At 43.7% G+C, this 24,558-nt stretch overlaps 1 protein-coding gene across 1 annotated transcript in view; it reads right to left on the minus strand.

Annotated features, from left to right (window-relative positions):
* The window catches only part of LOC146624926 (macrophage colony-stimulating factor 1 receptor 2-like), a 24,000-nt gene extending 864 nt beyond the window's left edge, over positions 1-23,136 (minus strand). Inside the window, exons 1-21 of the mRNA XM_085364208.1 lie at positions 23,057-23,136; positions 7,731-8,006; positions 7,307-7,597; positions 7,075-7,211; positions 6,836-6,998; positions 5,654-5,972; positions 5,359-5,474; positions 4,942-5,050; positions 4,681-4,841; positions 4,475-4,572; positions 4,183-4,309; positions 3,844-3,948; positions 3,629-3,739; positions 2,962-3,121; positions 2,517-2,590; positions 1,881-1,969; positions 1,679-1,801; positions 1,476-1,587; positions 1,266-1,365; positions 1,069-1,195; positions 905-986 (exon numbers count right to left, since the gene is read on the minus strand). Of these exons, the coding sequence (XP_085220334.1) occupies positions 905-986; positions 1,069-1,195; positions 1,266-1,365; positions 1,476-1,587; positions 1,679-1,801; positions 1,881-1,969; positions 2,517-2,590; positions 2,962-3,121; positions 3,629-3,739; positions 3,844-3,948; positions 4,183-4,309; positions 4,475-4,572; positions 4,681-4,841; positions 4,942-5,050; positions 5,359-5,474; positions 5,654-5,972; positions 6,836-6,998; positions 7,075-7,211; positions 7,307-7,597; positions 7,731-8,006; positions 23,057-23,108 (2,932 nt within the window). The 5' untranslated portion in view covers positions 23,109-23,136. The remainder of the gene's footprint in view (positions 1-904; positions 987-1,068; positions 1,196-1,265; positions 1,366-1,475; positions 1,588-1,678; positions 1,802-1,880; positions 1,970-2,516; positions 2,591-2,961; positions 3,122-3,628; positions 3,740-3,843; positions 3,949-4,182; positions 4,310-4,474; positions 4,573-4,680; positions 4,842-4,941; positions 5,051-5,358; positions 5,475-5,653; positions 5,973-6,835; positions 6,999-7,074; positions 7,212-7,306; positions 7,598-7,730; positions 8,007-23,056) is intronic.
* Positions 23,137-24,558: the final 1,422 nt, after the last annotated feature.

Consider the following 24,558-nt stretch of genomic DNA (forward strand, 5'->3'; position numbering starts at 1 on the left):
ATTATTATTTAGTGTATTATTTAGTATACGTTTTCATGAAAGCCAAAGGAAAGCCTGGGTTCAGACTTTATTCTTATTTCTGTTTTACAGGCGCTTCAGATCCTCCATGCCTTTACTGGTAATAATACACCCACAGCTCAGATTAATTTATTTATACAGAGCCAGCTCACCTCAAGCTGCTCAACCCTGGGAAGACCCAACAATCAGCTGATCCCTATCAGCTCTGAGCCTCCATGTTAGCATCAAAACATCAGCATGACTGAGGACCACAAACACACGGCTCACGTATCACAGATAAGCTCCAGTAAAGAGCCGCAGGACAGACCTGAAGCCTGGAGCACAACACCAGGGTCTGTAGTTTGAAACTCACAGCTTCTCCGAGGGTACCATGAAGGCACCGCAGGTGTGTGTGAAACCTTTATTTACCTTCTGATGGAGAAGGTGATCTGACTGAACACAGAGAGGACTGTGACATTTACTGCCTCTCTTATCATCACAGCAGTTCTTAGCTGAGCTAACATAAAAAGGGTTTTCCTAATAACCTGATACACCTGTGTCAGGTAACAACACAATGAGGCTCTGACTCACTACAAACACACACACTGTTAATGATTAATGACTGCATTAATCACAACATTTCTGATTGACTTCAGTTCTACAAACTCATCTCTATAAACACATAACAGTCCCAGAAGGCTTTGTTTGTGGTCTTTGGACCAATCAGGCTTTGGCTTCAAACCTGTGAGAAGCTCAAAAGTCATTAATGCGCCCAAACTCATCTGACTGGGACTCAGCTTTTTACTCGCTAAACACTGATCACGTGATTACATCTGCACCCCAGGCGACTTCATGATGGTTAAAGACTCTGACCCTGCAACTCTATCACAGAAACAGGTGAGCTCACCTGGCTTCTCATCCTCTCTCTTCATTGTTTCTTCTTCTTCTTCTTCTTCTTCTCTGCACTCGTCGATGTTCCTGTAAGTCGGCTGAGGACACAAGAAGAAGAAAGATGATGAGGCACAGCCTGTCAGACGACACAGAGGGCTCGTAGGCCCTTCACATCCTCACCTGGTCGCTGTAACGTGATGACATATCATTGGTGGAGGGGAGAAGTCTGCTGATAAGCTGACCAATGGTTTTGAAGGTGGGTCTGTGGGTGGGCTCAAGGCTCCAGCAGAGCTTCATCAGCTGATACCTGCAGAGACAGGTGAGCGTCACTTTCAAAACAACTTTATGAGCACTGACACGAGCATCTGTGAACTCACATCTCCGCCGGGGCGAAGTCAGGCTGCTCCATGTGGCCGCCATCTTTGATCATCTTGTAGAAGTTGGTGTCCACGGCAATGTTTGGGTATGGGCTCTTTCCTGGACAGGTGAACAGAAGACTGTCTCAGAGAATGGCTGCTGAATGTCACGTACTGCTCATCACCAGAGCTGAAATGTGGTGAGGTGGTGCGTGGTGTTGCCATGGTTACCCAGAGAGAAGATCTCCCAGAGTAAGACTCCGTAGGACCAGACGTCGCTCTGCACTGTGTAGACGCACTGAAAGATGCTCTCTGGAGCCATCCACTTCACTGGGAGGCGGGCCTGTCAAAATAAAACAGCGAGTATCAAAATAAAACACAGTGATTGTTAAAATAAACAGCAACGAGTATCAAAATAAAATATGAAGACTGACATTTCCTTGAACGATGTAACTGTCATCATTGCGAATGTCTCGGGCCAAACCGAAGTCGCAGATCTTTGCAACACGACGATCAGTCAGCAGGACATTCCTCGCTGCTACGTCTCTGTGGATACACTGAACCACACAGGTGAGGCGCACAGGTGAAACAATGGTGATTGTTGTGAAAAATGATCCCATGTGAGTGTTTCCTTACATTCCTGGTGGACAGGAAGTCCAGACCCTGAGACACCTGGTAGGAAAAACTCATGAGGTCACTGACTGAAAGACCATCTGTCTGCACACCTGTGAGAAAGACAGTGAGATGAGTTCTTTAATTGCCATAAATGTAAATTATGTCAATTTGTTTAATTTATTGTGATTATGTATGTTATTTATTTCCTTTATTTATTGTTGTTCCTTTTTGGGTAAGAACCATGTTACATTCTATGTTGCGCACAGGCCCCTTTAAGTGGCACTAAGGGAAGTTAAGAAAGCATGTACAAAGAAGCTAAGTTGTAAGTTAAATAAGTCACAAGAAGGATTAAATAAGCTGTTTCAAAGTGAAAGGCAGCTGTAAAGAAGAAAAAAAGAAGTCTGGAAGTGTTTTGTTCAGTTTTTGTTCCTGAAGCGGACTCATTCCCTCATGGTTGCATGATTGTGCATTTGTTAACTTTGGTTTAAATCTTTACTTACAATATTTATGTTTGATCATTCAGTGCATTTATGTAATGACAGTTTGATGGTAGATTTTATGGTGGTTTGGAGGAGAAGTGTGACTGAAGAATACATCCATCTGTGAACGAAGAACCGTGGTGCCGTGTATTACCTGGAGGTAAGTTCAGGTTCTTACCCTGGTGTGTTTGCCCCGGACTCAGAATTGGCTGCATCTCCTGATACTCCGAGCAGCATGAGATCCCGCTGTCACTGCAACACATATTGGATGTTACACATCAGCTGGGGTTTGAACAGGTAATGGTGGGGCTGCAATGAAACCTAACCTGAACTTCTCAACAAGCATACCTGCCAAATACGGAATACACTAACCCTAGAGCGTACAGGTGTTAGAGCTGGCTGATCTGTCAGTGTGAAGCAGCGTGATCTGCCTCCGACTGTTTGCTTTACTGTTTACTTTGGTATTAACATCTGATCTGTTCTAAGTGATTCACAATCAGTAACTGTAGGTGTGCTGAGGCACACTCAGCCTTTCCTTTCCTCTAAAAGGCTGTGATGATAATAAAGTGCACAGGTGTGAGCAGCATGAAAGACAGATGCTCTGAAACTGAGAGGCGTCACACCTGCGGAGCCTGGCGTGCTGGGCCGCCATGTTCTTATAGAAAGCCTCTTCCTGTACTTCATCCACAGTCACCATGGATGCCACGATGTCCTGAGCCCGACCCCGCAGGAAGTTGAGCAGGTCGCCATGGCTACAGTACTCTGTGATCATCAGCATAGGCCCTGGATAGTCAAAGGTCAGAAAACCACAAGTTGAAATGACTGTCTTTTATTCAGGCTTTTCTTTTTCTTCTTTGAGTCTAACAGCTGAAATGATGTCCACGTGATAGACCCCCCAGGAACTAGGCGCTTCATTTGAAGCACACTTAAGTTGATGAGCGGCTTATTTCCAGACTGCAGAGGACGGCAACCACACAGCAGGGAGTGCTATATTTTTAGTGTAATACAGAGCATCAGCCTCTGAGATGGAAATCAAACCAAACCTGCAGTTCCTCTGGCATCCGGCAGAAGCAGCAGTGAGTCACTCCCCATAGACTCACATGTTAAAATTTTACAGCAGAAATAAACATGTTTACAGCCTGATACACAGACGTCATAACACCTGTATGAGGGCAGATTGTTTCTATAACTCACCTGTTTTAACTGTATTCAGACCTTAAGTTTGCAAATTTTCACAATGAATCTTTGACCTACAGTCTACAATCAGTATTTAATAAACATCATCATCACCCCCACGAGTACAGGCTCCCAGCAGGTTAACGATGTTGTCATGGTAGCCGAGATGGCTGAGAATCTTAAGCTCAGACATCAAAGCCTCCCGTTCCTCCAAGTGAGCGCTTGCTGTGGACAAACAGGTGATACATTGGATCATACAACACGAACAATACGATGATGATAATGATGATAATGATGAGGATTGTGATTATGAAACTCTGCATACTAACGTTTAAGCATCTTGACAGCGACTCTGGTGATCTTGTTGTCAGTTTCCAAACCATACGCCGTGGCCTCAACAACCTTCCCGAAAGCCCCAGAGCCCAGGATGGGACCTGAAAGACAGAAAGTCGAGAACATGAAGAAGAAGCCGGAGAGAGGAAGGCTGAGGAGTCAGATCCTCAGTTTGAAGGTTAAAGTGAGCGTGAGCCTGATTCTGTTTGAACTTTCTTCGTGTTAAAAAGGGGGTTCTCCTTTCCCACTGTCACCGAATGCTTCACATTACAATACAAAACCTCAAGACGGCCATCATTGTGAATGCTCCCTGATTAAAACCCAATGTTTCGTACCGAGGCGGAGTTTGTCTCGGGGAAACTCCCACTTCTGATTGTATGGCAGCTGGGTGGGGTCAACAAAGGTGTAGTTGTTTCCATCAGTGCTTTCGATGATCTTCCAGCGGATCTCATACTTGGGTTTCTGGCAGAAGAAGAACAGCAGGTGAAGATTGTTTATTAGTCATCAAGCTGTCAGTCCAACAAGCCTCTGATAGGCTTCACCCACTCACCCACCTCCCTGCTTAGCTACAACAAAAATGACTGATCTCTGACCTGGTGAGCTCTACAGGAGGATCAGTAAATTTACCTGTCTGCACTTGTAGAAGAGGACCAATAGGAGCAGGAAGAGGACAGCGGTGGCACTCAGAACTCCAATCAGAGGCGGAGTGAAGATGATTGGATTCCCTGTAGAAAAGAGGAACTCTGATGAATCTTTATTTAAACCAGTTTGATAATGAAAGAGATTTAACTGCTACCCGTCTGATTAATCCAGTTTTATTCCCCCACACTTACGATGATGGAAGACCCGCAGAGACTCTCCCATGAGGTTGGAGGCAACACACTCCACAGTGACATCATCATCAGCTGACAGGAGGAAGTGGGACCTCACCTCCTCACCGTCCTGTGAGGTCACACTGGCCTGAGAAACCTCATTGGTAGCAATGTGTGCACACCTGTAAGAGAAGCAACATTTTTATTTTTAAAACAGCGCCTCCCTCAGGACAGATTTCACATGATTCTGCAGCCTGTAGCTGGCAGCGCCAGCATACGTACGAGGGCTGGATGCCAGGACAGGTGAACCAGAGAATTGTGGGTAGTGGATATCCTGAGCTGTTGCATGTCAGAGTACTGTTCTCCAAAGTGATATCAGTAGTCGGAAAACCTAAAATAACAAAACTGTTTTCTCAGACTTCAGAAAAGACAAAAACAGAGGTATAAACATCAGCTGAGAGCTTCTTTCGGGATCATGTGATCAGAAGAGGATGAGAAAACAGCACAGACCGTGCCATCTAGAACGTTTCAGACATTCAGCGACTTCTGTTAAAGTAGATTAGACTGCCCTCAACATCAGAAAATACCACTAAAAGGAGAAACTGTGTATTCAGGTGTCTTATAGTATAGCATGCGACTAGATGTCAGACTGTGAGAAGCTTGCGGTGAGGAAGAACGTGATTACAAAAGCTTTCTTACGGTAGACCTTGAGGTCGATGGTGTGTGAGCCACTGAAGAAGGAGTTAGAGAAATGAAACAAGTATTGCCCCCGATCCTCCGGACGCATGCGATGCAGCAGCAGGGTGGCTTCCGAGCTGCAACATCAAAAATACTGCCTTAAAAAATGTTTACACCATCACTACCAACTTAACAAGCCCTTGTACAAACACTACCACCTCAAAGGAACACAGAATATTCCACCTAGGAAATACCACCTTAAAACACTGAGGCACTCCTGACAATAGAGTGGGAGTAGCCTGTAGCCATTGCTCACCTGTAGCTGTTAGCAGCGTAGCTCTCCTGGTACACCGTACTGTCATTGTTGATGAGGTGTGTGGGTGTGGTCCAGCGCTGGCTTGTGATTGGAGGATAGGCCTTCAGCAGGAAGGTGAGGGCCACATCACGACCTTCGTGAGCCTCCACCCTGCTGCTGCCATTAACTTTAGCGCTGCTAGCTCTGTAAGCACTAACATTAGTGATGGGTTCCAGTGACCCACCACTAACGTTAACCTGTATTTCATCTGCTGCAGGCAGGTGTCCTCTGACCTGTACGTGCTCACTTGTCTGAAGGTAGATTCTCAGGTAAGGGCGTTCTGAGGAAGAGGAGATACTGTTGGTGGATGTGTGTGACTTTGAACCTGCATTCTCATTCTAAGGCAATGAGTGTACAAACATTAGGTTAGAAACGGTGCAACCAAAATGACCAAAAGTGTCCCCCCCAAACTTTGTTTGCTAGGGCCCGCTATGTTTTACAAGAATACTACCCCCCCAACCCCCGCACAAATACATCCTCCAACCACACACACACATATTTAGTTTTCAAACTCCATTGCAGTTTATTTCACACCTCAAACCTTTTGTAAACAATTAAACCAGTGCTGTCAGCGTTAATCTTGTTAAAATTACGCTAATGTCATAACCACATTAACGCGTCAAATCTCCGTTAGCAAGTTAATGCGGATCACTCCGTGTGTGGGGCTGCACGGCATCAAAGCGTTAGCACGGTTAGCTCATTAACGCGTTGGCGCACGGGGTGATCTGTGTTAACTCGCTAATGGAGATTTGCCACGTTAATGTGGTCATGGCGTTAACGTAATTTTAACAAGATTAACACTGACAGCACTAAATTAGTAAGTAAAAGTAAACTGCAATAAATTACAGGTTGTAATTAAATACACCACTACCTCTTTTGAAAACAGAAAAACAAACCATCTTTAATTATTTTACGTATAGTTGTTGTTTTTTGTTTTGTTTTTTTTTTGTTTTTTACTGTGTAAGAATATTCAACACTGCTATCAATACATTTCTGTGCAAAATGGGTTCAAAAACATAAACAACTGTAGGATACTGTTTGTCTGTGATTTGAAGCGGGGGAACAAACTGTGGCAGGATCAGTTTACTCCATTAGACATGGAAGTAGTGATGTTTTAGTTTATCAGTAAATGTCTTAACTTACCTAGCACCTTGAGCTGGATGGTTGCTGTGGCGACCCCGGCCTCGTTAATTGCCGTACACATGTACTGTCCATTGTCCGTTTGGGTGACCTCAGAGATGCTCAGAGTGCTGTTGATGTACAGCCGCCTGTTACCATAGTAACGACTATTAGTGGCTTCCAGTTTCTGAAATGAACCAAACAACCAGTCAGCACTTGGAATATTAGGACTGAAAACGCACAGGTGACCTCTGATCTCTCACCTGCTTTCTTGGGTCTGTCCAGGTAACATTATAGAAGTGGGTGGGGTTACTGCAGAGACAGGTAACCTCAAAACGCTCTCCTACCAGACGGACAAATTCATCCTGACTAACAGACAGGGAGGGGGGGTGGCGCAACACTGCATACAGACAGGTGAAGTCAAACAGGTAATCAGATAGGTATACAGACAGACAGGTGTATAGATAAACAAGTGTAGAGATAGACAGGTGTTACCAGGGAGCACCAGCAGGTTCACGGGCCTGGATTTGAACTGTCTGCCATCCTTCCAGCCTGAACACACGTAGCGGCCATTGAACAAAGCCTTCAGGTCTCGGATTAGGGCTCCTCTTCGAGGATTAAAGGTCACGTTCATGGCGGTTGGCAGGTTCCTCCCGTCCTCTGATTGAAGGGTGAGATTTGTTACCAAGGGGTCAGTCAGTAGACACTTGAACAGGAAGTCCTCACCCTCCTTGAGATGGGGGATGCCATGACGGGTTTCAAACACTTTGGAGAGATCTGCTGGGTCTGAGAGAGGGGGATTATGGAAAACTGGAGGTCATTCTATGAATGAGTTCAGTCTGGTCACATTTGTATTAAAAGTATAAGGAAAAACCAATATCACTAACTAAAGGAACTTCAGGAGGACTACTGATCTTACCTGTGACATACAGGTGGATCCAGCTGTTCAGGTGCGCCAGGCTCTCGTTGGTGTATCTGCAGGTGTATGTTCCAGTGTGCCTGGGTGTAGCACGTTTGACCTCCACAGGGTCTGGTAGGTTGCCCCGATACACCAGTGGAAATGCAGTGCTGGTCCAGTGAACTGACCCGTTACCATGGCAACTGAGGCTGAAATTGGTGCCAGCAGTAAGAACTCGATCAGATTTACTTGGAAGGAAGTCAGAATTTAGACGGATCGATGGTGGATCAGGAGGTTCTGAAACAAACAGAAAGACAACTGAACCCATCAAACACAGCGGTCACAGAGCACACACCTGAATATACCTGAATAGTACAGGGTGGGCCATTTATATGGATACACCGTAATAACATGGGAATGGTTGGTGATGTTAAAGTCCTGTTTGTGGCACATTAGTATATGTGAGGGGGCAAACTCCTCAAGATGGGTGGTGACCATGGTGGCCATTTAGAAGTCGGCCATCTTGGATACAACTTTTGTTTTTTCAATAGGAAGAGGGCCATGTGACACATCAAACTTATTGGTAATGTCACAAGAAAAACAATGTCCTAACCTAATGTCCTAACCTAATCCTGATGTCCTAACTCTTAACCTGTAATTTTCAATTTTGTATATTTATATTAATCTGTAAATTAGCAACTTTTGTACATATCTTTACATAAACACCTTGATTTTGCATACTCTGTATATATTATTACTGTGACAGTGTTGAAACCACTTGCACTTTAAACTCTGATTACACCCACACATAAGCACTGCTTTACTTATTTATTACTTTCTTTTTAGTTGTGTGAAGGGAACCTGCAAAGTAAGAATTTCATTCCTCTGCATAACCATCTGTGTTTTGTGGTGTACATGACAAAAACTTTTTCAATCTTGAATCAGAGCTGAGTCACCTGATTGGACCTTTGTGTCTTTTAAGAGATTGGCCACCCAGCAGGTGAGTTTGGACACTAACACTTCCAGTCCGCGGTTTGTTTGAAAACAGAGTTCCAGTCCTGACATTCGCCAAACACAGACGAGGGAACACAGATGCCTCAGACAGTCGATACTGAAATGAACACGCAACTTCTGTGAAACATCATTTACAGCTCGGTGATGGGAACAGCAGAGCTTACGGATTCCACGTGGATTTATCCCTAATCCTTTATTGGTCAGATTTTGTGTGTCAGCTCCCATAACCTGGAACATCTAGCTCTGTGTCACCTAGTCACATTCACGCAGTTTTTCATTGGTGACGAACGTGCTACGGTTTGATGAGTTATGTGTATAAACTGACCTGCTTGACATTAACATGTAAATAAAACCAGAGTGAAACCCTGAGAAACGTTTATGAGACGACGATGCACTTCTGAGTCTCTTCAGGGCGGGCAGATGTTATAGATGTTAGCAACATCAGTTTAAAGTGGGTCTCAATAAAAGTACAAACACTGAGAAGAGGATACAACACAACTTTATTTAAAATCAGAGAGGAAACCACTGAAATCATCTGATTTAACACACAGGAGGTCTGTTAGCTGACTGATCCACTGATTAACTGACAGCAGGTTTGTTAGAGCGTTACTGGTTAATATGTGATGTTGTTCAGCTAGAACAAAAATCATTTGTTGTTTGATAGGACTCTTATTGGCTGGTTAACAATGTGTAATTTCATCAGAAAAGATGATATCAAAAAGGGTCAGAGAATCTCATTTGCTGGCTGGTGTCTTGGTGGTCTCCTGCAGGTGTGTGGCGATGCGAGATGTCTGCAGCAGTAAAGCTTGATGGTTTTCAACCAGCAGGCTCTGGTGACGAGCCAGGTTCTGCAGATCCTGGATCTGCTGCAACCCCTGAGACATGCAGACAAGGTTAGACTGATCTCCTCAGCAGATACTGAGATTAAAAATGGCTAATCAATGCTTCTGAATGACTTAATCTGGGTGGCTCTTTGCATACTTGGTCTGTAAATCTTAAACAATGCAGAACCAGAACTTCCAGCACTCAGACAAGCTGTATTAATTTAGTTTAAACTAATATTAATAAGAATGCATCTGAACTAAATCTGAGATATGCTCATCTAAAATCAGCTAAACCTGAGTTAGAACTGTGATGACGTATCTGTAAAAATCCTTGGCTAAATTTATGATATACCAAACGTGCGCTAATCTCATCTCAAATAAACTCAACAACATTAAGTCCAAGATAAATTGAACTAAAGCCGGGCTAAAGCTGGACTCGCCTGAGTTCCCAGGGTTCCAAGCTGATCGACCACCTGGGCCTGCTGTTTGGCCGCCTCCGTCTGGATCTGGACCAGTTGGGTCAGCAGATTCAGGACCTCCTTCCTCCACGTGTCCTCATGTTGCTGAGTCTGGATTAACTCCAGCAGTCTTGAGGTGGAGCCCGGACCGGCAGGGTCAGTGTCTGATTGGCCAGGAGACTGGGCTGCGCCCATCATGATACCAGCGGGTGGGATGTCATGGAGATCACCTGGAGTGAAGACGCCTGAAGTCAAAACTTCAGTTTTTTTTGTAGAGCAATCCTATTCCTGTGACTTTCAAAATAAAAGCCCTATTTTATTAAAAGTTAAAGTGTGAGGAAAAGTTGGAGGACACGCTGCTCGTCCTGTGATGACCCCCCCGACACTACACCATATATTTTCAACCGGAACATTATGGTTAACAGGTGGATAGCTGCACAGCAAACAGCCACTTACTGGTAAAGACGAAGTGGTCAGTATATCCTGGTTTAACATGAACTCACTGCTGCAGCACTACAGTGATGGCCATTCACTAGTTAGTTTCAGTGTCCTTATTTTCCTCTGAGGTATCAATTCTGTCACTAGTAACAAGAGGTGGGCAGAATCTTACTTTACTCATTATTCAAGTAACGAGTAAAGATTCAAGACTCACAGCGTTTATTGTCATGTGTACAAAGAAAAGCATTTGTCTGTACAATGAAATTCTCTGCTGTCCACACACAGATCCCGGTTAATATGTACAATAGGACTAGGACAGATAAAATACAAATAGTATAAATAAATAAATGGAGACAAAAAATTGAAGTATTAAAAAGATTTGTGTGCAAAAAGAGCTATGTAAGGCATTACTATTGCAAAAAAGTAATTAGATTACTATTTTTTTCCCCATAAGAGCACTGCGTTACTGCGTTACTAAACCGGGATTTTGTTAGTGAGAGTGTCTCATGACAATGATGTACAAGCATGTGACGTTTGTGACAGCAACAGACGTGTGCAGATCAACAATGGATAATATGGAGTGCAGGAGAGAGTACGACCATGCAGCGTTTAAAGCGTGGATTTACTCACATTACTTTGAGTTTGATTCTGTAAAAAGTGAGAAAAACATTAGCGTCCACTGTACACTCTGCATGGGAAGAAAACTTCTTTCTACAGCAAAAAGTTAAACTTCAAATCTGAGCAAGTACTGAGCATGCTGCCACGGGAATGTGAAATTCACAGAGAGATCCCCCCACTGACATGACCGCTGTGGTACTGCTGTGGCAAACCTCCACCCGCCCCACTCCTGCTAAACAGGTGACAATAGATTTCGGAGTTGCTGAATCGTTGATTTTATTTATTTTTATTATTATTTATTATTATTATTAAATGTGTAACACAAAAGGATAATACAGGAATGCACAGATATCAACACACCATAGCACAATAAACACAGACAGCAACATGGGAAAGAGTTCCAGTGTGTACATCTGATCTGGGACCGCTGCAATCTTTCGACTGCACCTCCAACTGACCTGATGTCCACATCATGGGGGAGGTAAGCGTTGGAGGTGGCGTTGGATCCGGGGTAGGGAGGGTGATGCGTCAGTGAGTGCTTATCAGTATCAGTATATATATGTGTGTCCATAGTTCAGCTGAGACAGTGTCCTTCGCCCTGCCAGGCTAAGTAAACAGTCTTCCAGCCAACCCAGGTGAACAGCTGGTTCCGCTTTCTTAATTCTCCGATAAGTCAGGGCCAAGCCAGCTCCGATCAGCAAGAACCCTGTCATCATGGTTCCAAATAGGTAGATATCTTCAGCGTCCTCGATCGACAGTCCCGCCAGGCACACGATCCTCTGCCACCCGTCCATCGTGTATCCGGCAGGGAAAGTCCCTCCAGGGCACTCAGGCTCACCCGAGCCCAGACTTCTCGTTGAGAAAAGGGTGTCAATAGCATTCAGAGACCAGTTGATCAAATCCATAATTCTCTTTAGGTTTTAGAGACAGACTGTGAGAGAGTGTTCAGGGAAAGTAGTACACACGAGACAAGACAAGGACATAAGAACTAAGCAGGGAAGATAAGGGAGAGGAGAAAAGTCCGTCCGCCTCCTCCGAGAGCCAAAAGGAAAGCTGTGCACTCTGATTTAAAGGTGAAAAGCACCTGAGCAGGTGAGCAGAGCTGCAGAGTCCAGAATCAGCTGACACGGGTGTGTCACTGTGAGCTCTGAACACTAACCCCCATTGTCAGCACACAACAGCGTGCACAATCAAAATCAGATTCAGAATCGCGTTTATTGGCCATGTATATGCTCAGACACATACAAGGAATTTGGTTCTGGTAGATGGTGACTCTCAAGCACAACAATGTAAATCTCAACAATGTAAGCAACACAATACACACACACACACACACACACACACACACACACACACACACACACACACACACACACACACACACACACACACACACACACACGTGTGGATATATACATGGTACACATGGATACACAAACATACACAAAGCTGTGTAAACCAACCATAAATAACCAATCTAAATCTTATATACATAAACTACAGGATGACAGAAGGAGATGAAGTGGAATGAGTACTACAGAACATAAGGTGCAGTTGCAGTCTGGCAGTGGGAGCAGTGTGGCAGGTCAACTGTTTAGGAGGGAGATGGCGAGGGGAAAGAAACTGTTCCTGTGTCGGGTGGTCCTGGTCTGCAGGCTTCTGTACCGTCTGCCAGAGGGCAGCAGGTCAAAAAGTCTGTGTCCAGGGTGTGAGGGGTCTGTGATGATCTTCCCTGCCCGTTTCATGCTTCTTGAGAGCTGTAGGTCCTGGATGGAGGACAGGGGGGTGCCGATGATCTTTTCTGCTACCCGTGCAGTCCGCTGCAGGCTGCTCCTGTCCTGTTTAGTGGCTGCACCATACCAGACTGTGATGGAGGAGCACAGGACGGACTCAATGACTGCAGTGTAGAACTGGATCAGCAGCTGCTGTGGGAGACTGTACTTCCCCAGTTCTCTCAGGACAATCGGCACACACTGCAACGTGTGCTTCATAGGGACAAACACAATAGGAAAAAATGTATTTTAAATAGAAAAGGCGGACTGAGTTTGGTGTCACGTTTAACACTTTATGACCAACCACAGAGCTCTTTGCATCTTTACATGTTTACATGCTGTGAAATGCTGCAGCAAGAGTCCTGACAGGGACTAGAAAGAGAGAGCAGATTTCTCCTGTTTTGGCTTCCTGTTAAATCCAGAATTCAAAATCCTGCTCCTCACATACAAGGTCTTAAATAATCAGGCCCCATCTTATCTTAATGACCTTGTAGTACCATATCACCCTATTAGAGCACTTCGCTCTCGCACTGCAGGCTTACTAAAGCATATAGTTAGGGCAATAGGTGGCAGCAGATGGCCACCCCTCCCTGAGCCTGGTTCTGCTGAACCTTTGTAATTGTCCGAGCTCATCCACTCCACACCATGGAATCCTCGACCACCTTACTGAGGGCTGATCATCTTCACTAACCTGCCAGCAGTTGTTTTCCTCTCCTTTGAGTGGCGATATCACTTGGCGTTCGCTCTCTCTGCGCCTGTCTTCATCCTGTCTTCCTTCTCTCGCCCCAACCGGTCGCAGCAGATGGCCCCGCCCCTCCCTGAGCCTGGTTCTGCTGGAGGTTTCTTCCTGTTAAAAGGGAGTTTTTCCTTCCCACTGTCGCCAAAGTGCTTGATCATAGGGGGTCATATGATTGTTGGGCTTTTCTCTGTATGGTTTATTGTAGGTCTACTTTACAATATAAAGCACCTTGAGGTTGTTGTGATTTGGCACTATATAAATGAAATTGAATTGAAATACAGTTATACCCTCGCTACAACGTGGTTCACTTTTCATGGCCTAGCTGTGTTGCTGATTTTTTTTTTGGTTTCATTCTTTAATACTGGACTTATTTTTCTATGAAGGTTTGAACTTTGAGAGTGTTTAAACATAGGAAAAGTGTGAAAATGTTGATGAGAGAAGTGTATAAAGTGTGTAGTGAGGGGTTTTACAGCCTTAAAACATCTATAATAATTGTAAAAAAATAAACATTGCAGATTTCACATATTGCCAGTTATTTTTAAAATGTAACTCCGGCGACATACGAGGGGTCACTGTAATCACATTTTGAGCGGTTCAGCTTTGTACAACCTTCATAACTCAAAGTGTGAAAGAAGTATCTACATAAAATGCTAAAAAGTGAATAAACCACACAAAACAATGTCCACACTTTTAAGCAGAGAAAGTTTGATTGTTCACCACTTCATTTTTATAAAATGTAGCAAAACCAAAAACACAATGCAGAACAATGAATGTGATCAGTGCCGTGACACAGGCACAGCCTCAGGGGGCTGTTTCCTGCACAGGTGTGTTCCCAGACCCTGACTCATCCTGGTCTCCGACCCAAACACCACCGACACCACCCAGAGACTCAAAACAAAACTGAGCGGCGAGTGAAACAGGACGTGAAGCCGAGGCCCGCGGTCACACGATTTACACGAACATCACCTGCTCGCCGTCACGAACATAGCCTCATGTCCACAGCCTCACGTCCACCGCACGTTACAGAACATAGTAATTATAATTCAGCACTGATGATTTTACACATCTGTCTGTATCACACCTGTGACCCAAGAACAATGCAGTGATTCAGGCTGGAACAAAGACTGGTGTGTATGTGTGTGTGTGTGTGTGTGTAGATTCCACTTCATACAGCATGCCTCATTCACAGCAACACTTTCTCCTATGCTCGCTAACACTCACATTGATACTCTGATGGAGGCATTGGAGCAACTCAGGGCTCATATCTTGTCCAAAGATATTTGGTGTGCAGACTGGAGGGAGCCAGGGATCGACCCACCGTTCTGCTCAGTGGATGACCTGCTCTACGTCCTGAGCTACAGCCACCCTGTAGCTGTGTGTAAGTGTGTGTGTGTGTGTTCTGTGACTGTTTGTTAAGTTTCAGGTTAACATCTGCTTGTGCCTTTCAGTGCTGATGGAGTTTTTCCAGATGTGCTGCTTAGATTTTCTCCGTGTGTTTTACAGCCTGACAGTGTACACCACCTCAGCTCTGCTCATTTAATCTGACACTCAGGGGTCAGAATATTAGGAACACGCCCTGATCCAGCAACTCCGGCCTGCTGGATCAGGGCGTGTTCCTAATATTCTGTCCTAATAATCGAGCGGTGCTCTGATCGATAAACAAAGAAGGACATTTGTCAAGCTTCATGTGACAGTTGGAGACTCACATCATCGAGTTTCGCAATCAGAGCGAAAAAACAAGAAGTGAAACTTTGAGCGTGTGTGTGTGTCTGTTCGTGTGTGTGTGTGTGCGTGGGTGTTTGTGTGTGCGTATGTGTGTGTCTGTTCGTGTGTGTGTGTGTGCGTGGGTGCGTGTCTGTGTGTGCGTATCTGTGTGTGTGTATCTGTGTGTGCGTGTCTGTATCTGTTTGTGTGTGTGTCTGTGTGTGTGTGTCTGTGTGTGCGTGTCTGTATCTGTTTGTGTGTGTGAGTGTGTGTCTGTGTGTGTGTGTGCGTGGGTGTTTGTGTGTGCGTATGTGTGTGTCTGTGTGTGTGTGTGCGTGTCTGTATCTGTTTGTGTGTGTGTCTGTTTTCTCCTCTGGCTCTGAACTCTGAACAGCGCCAGTGTTATTGATCATTAGTGTAATTATCAGCTGTCGTTTTGATAATGAGTCATTATTCATCTCCAGCTGGATAAAAGCTGATCACAGATCAGATTTACAGTCAGATGTTGTGTGTGTGTGTGTGTGTGTGTGTGTGTGTGAAGGTCAACACACACTCGCACAGTAAAAGCTAACCCTGACAGGAAGTAGAATCCTTCCTGAAGTCTGCTGGTAAAAGTGTTTTTAAACCACACCAACATCCACAGATTGGGCAACTCCAGAGTTTCTGCAGATGGTGTCTCACACCACCACCACCACCACCATCATCATCATCACCGCTAACAAAGTTGGATTCCGTTCTTACACCAAACACAGCTTAAAGCAGTGTAAAGCAGCTCCGCACTGAGCGCGCTCTGTAACGTGAAATCATTTAGTTTTTCATCGAGGTTGGAGCAGCCCCTCCTCTCTGGTATAAATGTGAGTTTGGACTGGTTTTACTGGTTTCCTGATCTGAAGGTTTCACTGAGCCTCAGCTCTGAGGACTCGCAGACTTCCTTTAAACCGCTTCTTCACACTGGCTTTTCTTACTTCGATATGATGTCATCATTTTACCATCACTTTGACGGCTTGCTCTTGACGTTTATCTTTACTTTGATCCTATTTAGTCACCAGCTGTAGTTAAAGGCCACGTGTAAATTATTCTTTACAGGCTGTGCCCCGCCTTCGTCTGACTATGATGAAGCTCCACAGGTGAGCTCGGCAGGTATGGAAATAGCTGTGCAGTTTGCTGGAGCTCACCCCCACTGGGCAGATACATTTGTGCAGGTGATGAAGAGCACACGCTGCCTGCTCTTTTAAACCCCACTGCAGAAACAATAATGATGCCTGTTGCCTAGCAACCTGTGCCATCTTATATTAAAGAATACAAACTGATCACAAACAAGCAGCTGCAGCAGAGATGACACCTGACGAACTTTTTATCTAATTTTTTGGCACGTTGAAATGAATGGACCACATTACAAGTGTGGTTGCCAGTTTAGCTCACCAGGGTGAGCCATGTTTTAGCTCAGTGAGATGAGCCGCCCTTCTGAGAGGGCCGGGTTCGAATCTTGCCCATTTCTTTTCAACAGACAGTTCAACTTTTCACCTCTTTTCAGCAGAAAATTCTGCTTCTTCATCTCTTTTCAGCAGATTCCACTACACAGCATTCACACTGCATTTTCACAGGAAATGCAGCTTTTTCTAGTTTACTTTGACTTTCTTTTGTTGGTTTTTGTTTATTTTTCTTGTGATTAGTTTTGGTTTTATTTGCTTATTTTTTGTAATTCAGCTGAATTTCTTATTGTGTGAGTCTTTTTTTGTGTTGGTTGTTTAGATTTATTATACTTTATTTATTTATTTACTTCTTTTCAGAAGTAAAGTTAAGTTTACATTGGTGTTCTAGTTTAGATTAGTTTATTTGTTTTTTTAACCTTTATCTTACTTTGAGCTGTTCTTACTTCATTTCAGTTGAATTGTAGCGTTTGCTTTCATACTTTAATTTACTCCATGTTGTTTGTGTTAGTTTTCATTTACTTCAGTCTCGTTTAGTTTACTTTTTAAAAAATTGTTAGCTTGCTTTTGCATAATGATTTGTTTTTAACTGTGGTTCATGTTTACGTTGCTTTTGTTTAACCTTTTGTTACTTTAGATTTCTTTGACTCTTTTTAGTGCAGTCTAGTTTTAAAAGACCTCAGCAGCTTTCACTGCATCTGAAACTTGGTATCTCCACCGGGCCTCTTGTTTCAGGAACAGAAAGTTGGGTGTTTGTCAGAGAATTAAAGTCAAACACGTCAAACTGAACTGTCTCTTATTTATTTATTTATTTTTATGGTCACATTCATGTTACCAGTGACTGATCAAAGACTTCTTACATCAATGAGTCTGAATAAGATTTAAAGGGAAAAACACAAGTTTGTTCCATGAAGAGCTGACCGAGGCCGCTGTCCTCTCAGAACTGAGAGGTCAGGAGAGTTTGTGTGGACGCAGAACTGAATCACACCGCACAGACGCTCCAGTAACCCCTGACAGCAGACACACAAACGTCAGAAACACAAACGTCACACACACAAACACACAAACGTCAGAAACACAAAGATCACACACCCAACGTCAGACACACAAACACACAAACGTCAGACACACAAACATCAGAAACACAAATGTCACACGCACACAAATGTCACACACAAAAACACACAGACGTCAGACACACAAACATCAGAAACAAAAATGTAACACACAAACACACAAACGTCAGACACACAAACACCAAACATCAGAAACACAAACGTCAGAAACACAAAGATCACACACCCAACGTCAGACACACAATCACAGAGACGTCAGACACACAAACGTCAGAAACACCAACGTCACACACCCAACGTCAGACACACAAACATCAGAAACACAAATGTCACACACACACAAATGTCACACACAAAAACAAACAAACACACAAACGTCAGACACACAAACACCAGAAACACAAATGTCACACACACAAACACACAAACGTCAGACACACAAACGTCAGAAACACAAACGTCACACACACACAAATGTCACACACAAAAACACGCAAACAAACACACAAATATCAGACACACAAACACCAGAAATACAGACTTCGGAAACACAAACTTCAGACACACAAACTTCAGACACACAAACATCTGACACGCAAACGTCAGACACACAAACACCAGAAATACAGACTTCGGAAACACAAACTTCAGACACACAAACATCTGACACGCAAACGTCAGACACACAAACACCAGAAATACAGACTTCGGAAACACAAACTTCAGACACACAAACATCTGACACGCAAACGTCAGACACAGAAACATCAGAAATACAGACTTCGGACACACAAACATCACACACGCAAATATCACGCACACAAAGACAAACAGGTCAGATACACAAAGTCAGACACACAGACACACAAACATTAGACACACAACCTTCAGACACACGAACATCAGAAATACAAAATGTTGGAAACACAAACTTCAGACACTCAAACGTCAGACACACAAACGTCAGACACACAAACTTCAGACACACAAACTTCAGACAAACAAACATCAGAAATACAAACTTTGGAATCACAAACATCAGACACACAAACACCAGAAATACAGAGTTCAGAAACACAAATGTCAGACACACAAACGTCAGACACACAAACTTCAGACACACAAACATCAGACACACAAACACCAGAAATACAGACTTCAGAAACACAAACTTCAGACACACAAACACCAGAAATACAGAGTTCAGAAACACAAACGTCAGACACACAAACGTCAGACACACAACCTTCAGAAACACAAACTTCAGACACACAAAGTTCAGAGTGAGAAGATCCAACCAAAACCTCTCATCAGTAATGATTGGCTAACAGCTTGTGAGGTCGTCAGACCGAGCGGACATACGAGGTTTTCACTGTTTGGAGAAAGTGCTGCAGTTGGGAGGTTTCAATGGGGGGGGGGGGGTGTGCTGAAACCTCAGAGAGTCAGGAAACACATTTTCTTATTTTTACCAGAGACCACAAATACACACACGCACACACACAAAGGGACTGTGTGTCTGTGTGCGTGTGAGGGTCTCCTCTGTCCCACTTCCTCGTTTTACTTCTCCTTCTCTGAGGACTCTGTGGGAGTGGGGTGGAGGCCATGGAGGAAGCGATCACCACATGTTTACGCCGCTTGGACGCGACTCAGCGGAGTGTCACAGCTCAGCGCTGCGTTTAAGGTCACAACAAAGAGCTGGGAAATGATTGTCCTCTCCTCTGAGGGTGGAGACGGAACACACTGAACAATCACACACACACATACACTGCTGCACTTTTGTTTGATTTAATAAAATATTTAAAAATTAAAACACATTAAATCACAGATCACCACGTGTAACACCATCACGAGTCACAGCACACGGATGAGATTTATTGATTTCAGTGGTTTGTTTCAGCATTTTTGTACTTCATCAATCTGTCTGTGTGTGTGAGAGTTTCTACTATCAGAGTAGAAACTGATCTGGAGTTTCTACTAAAACGTTGGAGGTAGTTCATAAGAGATTACAGGACGAACCTAACCTCAGCAACAGGACTGCTCTCAGCATCGACCAAGTGTGTTTAAACTGTGTCTTCATTCCACCTACTTCACATACAAGGGTCAGTTCTACAGGCAGAAACATGGGTGTGCCATGGGCTCCCCAGTTTCACCCATCGTGGCCAATATGTACATGGAAGAAGTGGGAAAGAGGGCTTTGCTATCCTACCCTGGAACACCACCAATCCATTGGTTCAGATATGTGGATGACACCTGGGTGAAAATCAAATCTCAGGACGTACCACATTTCACGGATCACATTAACTCAGTGGACCGACTCATCAAATTCACCAGGGAGGATATGAAAAGTGGCAGGTTAGCCTTCTTAGACTGTGAGATTTCCATCAGTAATGGGGGACATCTAAAAGCTGACGTGTACCGTAAACCTACACATACGGATCAGTATCTAAGGTTTGACTCTCATCATCCACCGGAGCATAAACTGGGTGTCATCAGGACGCTACAACACAGAGCGAACACCATCCCCACTGACACAGCGGCCAGGGAGGCAGAAGAACATCAAATCAAGGAGTAATACAGCCCATTGTTGTCTGTGAAGGTTCTCAGTCATCCAGGTCATCGTAGTTTAGGGAGCTTGGAAAGAAAAATGTCTGGACTTCTTTAAGTTTCTTGAAGACGTGTCATCCAAGAAGCTTCTTCAGTTGTAGGTCAAATGGTCGAGAGTCCCAGATTTAAGTCCTAGAGGAGTGTCCCCCAAGGGTGTCATGAATCCCCTGTTGATCCTCTACATAATTGCACAGGTCAAGGTGTGAAAGTAAGTGTAGGTCACAATCAGCCAACGTTGTTTGGCCATTGTCCAACAGTGCTACTGGTTTCAGTCAAACAAATGTCCTGTTTAAAAGGTTGGAAACCTACAGACAGCTGAGACTGAAGAAGTCACCTGATGATGATGAAATGTTTCTCAAACTGAAAACATTCAGATGGACAGAATCCGCTTTCTGTGCTGACTCCAGGTCAGTTTAACCCTACTGTAGGAGGCTGTGTGAGGCTCTGTTTAACATCCATGATGTGCAGGAGCACAGATCATAATGCACTTTGTGCATTATGATCTGTCTCATAATGCACAAAGTGCATTGTGGGTAAACGCTCAGGCTTGTACCAGCGTGTAAGACAGGTGTCTGCTCAGCACAGGTGAGCACGTGAGGGGTCTGCTTTACTCTACAGCATTTATTAGAGAAAGAAACATGTATAAAACTAACTATTCTGTTTTTCTTTATTCAACTGATAATAAAGCAAAGTCAGAAATTGCTTCAGTGTCTAAAGAAGAGGCAGCTGATTATTGATCACTAATGTACTGATGTATTGATTGAACATCTGTAGGCAGGTGCGACTGCTCTTCCTGTCAGCCATGAGGAGTTCAGGGTCTGGATAGAGGTCCTGGTCCCGCGTTTCTGTGCTGTCTGTGTCTGTGGGCACGGTAGTGTGGGTGTGTGTCCTTCAGCTGCTGAAGCACAGCAAACCCTCCAACCTTCTTCAGGTTTAAGGCGGTGCTTACTGCTTTACAACTCACTTAAGTTTGCATTATTAGGGGCGTGGCCTCTTCGACTGACAGGTGGATGGTGACACAGGTGACTGCAGCTGCTGGCTGTCTGCTAGCTTCACCTGAGCAGGACCTCTGAACATGTTTGTGCTGCTGGAGCATTTTAATGACATCATGTGACCAATAACATGGCTGTTGTGAGGGCACTGTAATAACAGAGGACTTAGCTGCAGGTTACTGATTAGCAGGTATTCTAACAGCTGGAACATTATAACTTTATTTAAAAAAATAATTATAGAACTTGAATTATAAATTTTACAAAAACGAAGCAGCAAACAAGGGAAGTGAAGAAGACACAAACACAGAAATCACTTCAACTTTCAGCAGAACTACAGACCACGCTGACAACACTCCAAGCATCATGTTCATGGAAATCACCGTTTTCAGGTAGAAGCGCTGACAATGATCCAATCAGAATCCAGAGGACAAAAGCACTAAACATGACCTCCTAATGAGGACTGTGACACCCCCGCCACGTGTACGTTAACCACCGCTGCACAGACACGTTATTAGTAACCTGGGTCTGATTCCACGACATCATTTAAAAAGGAAAATATCAGACGTTAAAGCAGCCGTGCTGTTCCAGCCGTGACCCGGTGACCCCGGTTCTGACTGAAGCTCTGTGCAGACGCTGCTGTGCACATTTGCTTCCTGTGGTTCAAACAGCAGTTTAACTGTCCACAAACTTTTGTCCTGCGAGCGCTCTGAAAGCAGCGCCTGGTTTCCTGCTGCTGAATGGCTCAAAGCCACAACAATAAGAGCCTGAGGTCACATGACCCACGCAGTTGGTCAACAAAATAAAAACTTTTTACAGCAGGTTCACGAAACAAAGAGCAAAACACGTGTTTCATGTCTGATATTATATTAAAATCTTTTCTCTTTCAGAGAAACAAACCATCAGAAAATATAAAAATGATAATTTATAAAGTACTTATTAGTTAGAAATATTAAAACATCAATCTGAGCAACAAATCAGCCATTTTCATTCCTGTTGCTCCAGTGTTATCTAAAAGAATAATATACATGTGATAATTGTGTAATAAACATGTAATAAACTAATGACACCATTACCAAGCTGTAATAACATAACAAAATCTTAAAATAAAATTAATCCTTTAAAACCTGAACCATGAAATAACTGCCAGAAGTCTTTAGTTTTTTGAACTTTCAGACAATATATATAAAAATATATCAAACTTTAATTTGTATATAAATGAATTTTCAGTTGCACCATATTTGCTACATAAGCCATATTTTTGCAATTTAGTCATTAAAAACGTGTCATGTATAATGTTTTGAGGGTAAAACAAAGTCACACTGATGATGTAGAAGTCTCAAAAAGTCACAAAAACACATGAATCAGATACGATACGCCGGGCTTTAAAGAGTAAAATGTTAATTTCAGGTCATGAAAAGATTAAATGTGTCGTAAACATTTTTAATAAAATATTTGTTTTGTTCATTGAACATCACTGATCGATGTTTGATTAAACAAACAAGCTTCCTGATGTTATTGATTTGATTATTAATAAGTGATGTTACTAATGTAACTGTGATCTGAGACCAGTTTCAGGTTTTCCTTTTCATCACTTTGAATGTTTCAGAGTCTTGTTTCTGTTTATTTACAGTTTGTTTTGGTAAACAAAGAGTAAACATAAACAGATTTGTTTTCTTACCTCCTGCAGAGCGGCTCAGGGCGATGAAAAGCAGCAGACAGTGGAGCCACATCTCTCTCTCTCGCTCAGTGTTGTTGGAGCTGAAGTCAGAGTGAATCTGACTGAATGAGTCCAACTTCCTCCTGAAACACCGAGCGCTCAGCTGCCCCTCCCCTCCTCCTTGCATCCAATCACAGGAGGGGCTCAGTCCTCTGAATTTGATCCACAGGTAACTTCAGCTGGTTTCTGTACTATCAAATTGGTTCACTTCTTACCTGGACCATCACCATGGTAACTGATGCTGCAGACCTGACTTGGGGCCCGTTCTTCGTACCTCGCTAAGTAGGTTAGCTGGATTCGATTGTTGACGATTTCGCGTGATCTTGGATCGTTCGGTTCCCCGAAGCTCATCCGGGACTTGCTGCCATAGCAACAGAGCCGTAAGCGTAAACCTGCTCGGGAGCAGGTTTACTTTATGTAAACAGGATTAGATCGCGGCCACGCAGGTATGTCCGCTTCATTTATACGAAAGCAACAGCGATATTCCACCACTGTTTCACCATAAATAAATAACATCAATGTAACTAAAGATAATGCAGCACTTGATCCATTTATTGATTTCACACAGATACATACAGGTCACTTCCTAAAAAAGGGAAATGTACTATTAACATTCTATTACATGTATGTGATTATTACAGATGTAATTCATATTTCAGAGTAGTAATTGCAAATTACTTTGTGTAATCAAGATGAGAGACCACGGCTATAAAAGCGAAGGTGGATTTGGGAAGCCCGTCGCAGCCATGTCCTGTCCGTATACGCGAGCAACCCATTGCGGAAGGTGCAAGATTGATAAGGAGAGTCCTCAGAACTCAGCGTATATTGCGGGATAGACAGGATCCTTTAGCTCAGCGCGACAGTGTGCTCATTGAGAGATATCGATATTCCCATGAGGGTATTATTTACTTAACCAACTTGTTGACGAGGGGGTGCAGGACCACCACCTGTCTTTTTTTTGCTCTGCCCTTTTCTTGGTTGCTGTTATGAACAAACAAACAGATTATTTCAGGGTCTCTTTTCAAGAGACGAAAAGCAATATAAGTGATAAATATTACCATTCTGTAGAATATTCTTATATTTCACTTTTACCTGTTCCCATGTTCTAGTGGGTCCTGTTGTGGCTCTAATGTGTAAGGGGATATAATATAACATAATATAATATAATGTAATATAATATAGTGTAATATAATAAATCTACCCTACCGCCTACTGGTGTTGGCCAGAGGGGCCGATGGCACGATATGGCAGCCTGGCTGCCAGTGAGCAGCTTCCGGTTCCTTGGAGTACATCTGGCTGAGGATCTTACGTGGTCAGTACACACAAACAAAACAGTGAAGAAGGCGCAGCAGCGCCTCTTCTTTCTCAGGAGACTGAAAAGATTCGGCATGAGCCCCCGCATCCTCAGGACCTTCTATCACTGTGCCATTGAGAGCATCCTCACTGGATGCATCACCACCTGG

This window comes from Diplotaxodon limnothrissa, linkage group LG10 (genome assembly GCF_057381915.1).
Source record: "Diplotaxodon limnothrissa isolate DT_005_m linkage group LG10, D_limnothrissa_male_GT1.1, whole genome shotgun sequence".
NCBI classification, from domain to species: domain Eukaryota; kingdom Metazoa; phylum Chordata; class Actinopteri; order Cichliformes; family Cichlidae; genus Diplotaxodon; species Diplotaxodon limnothrissa.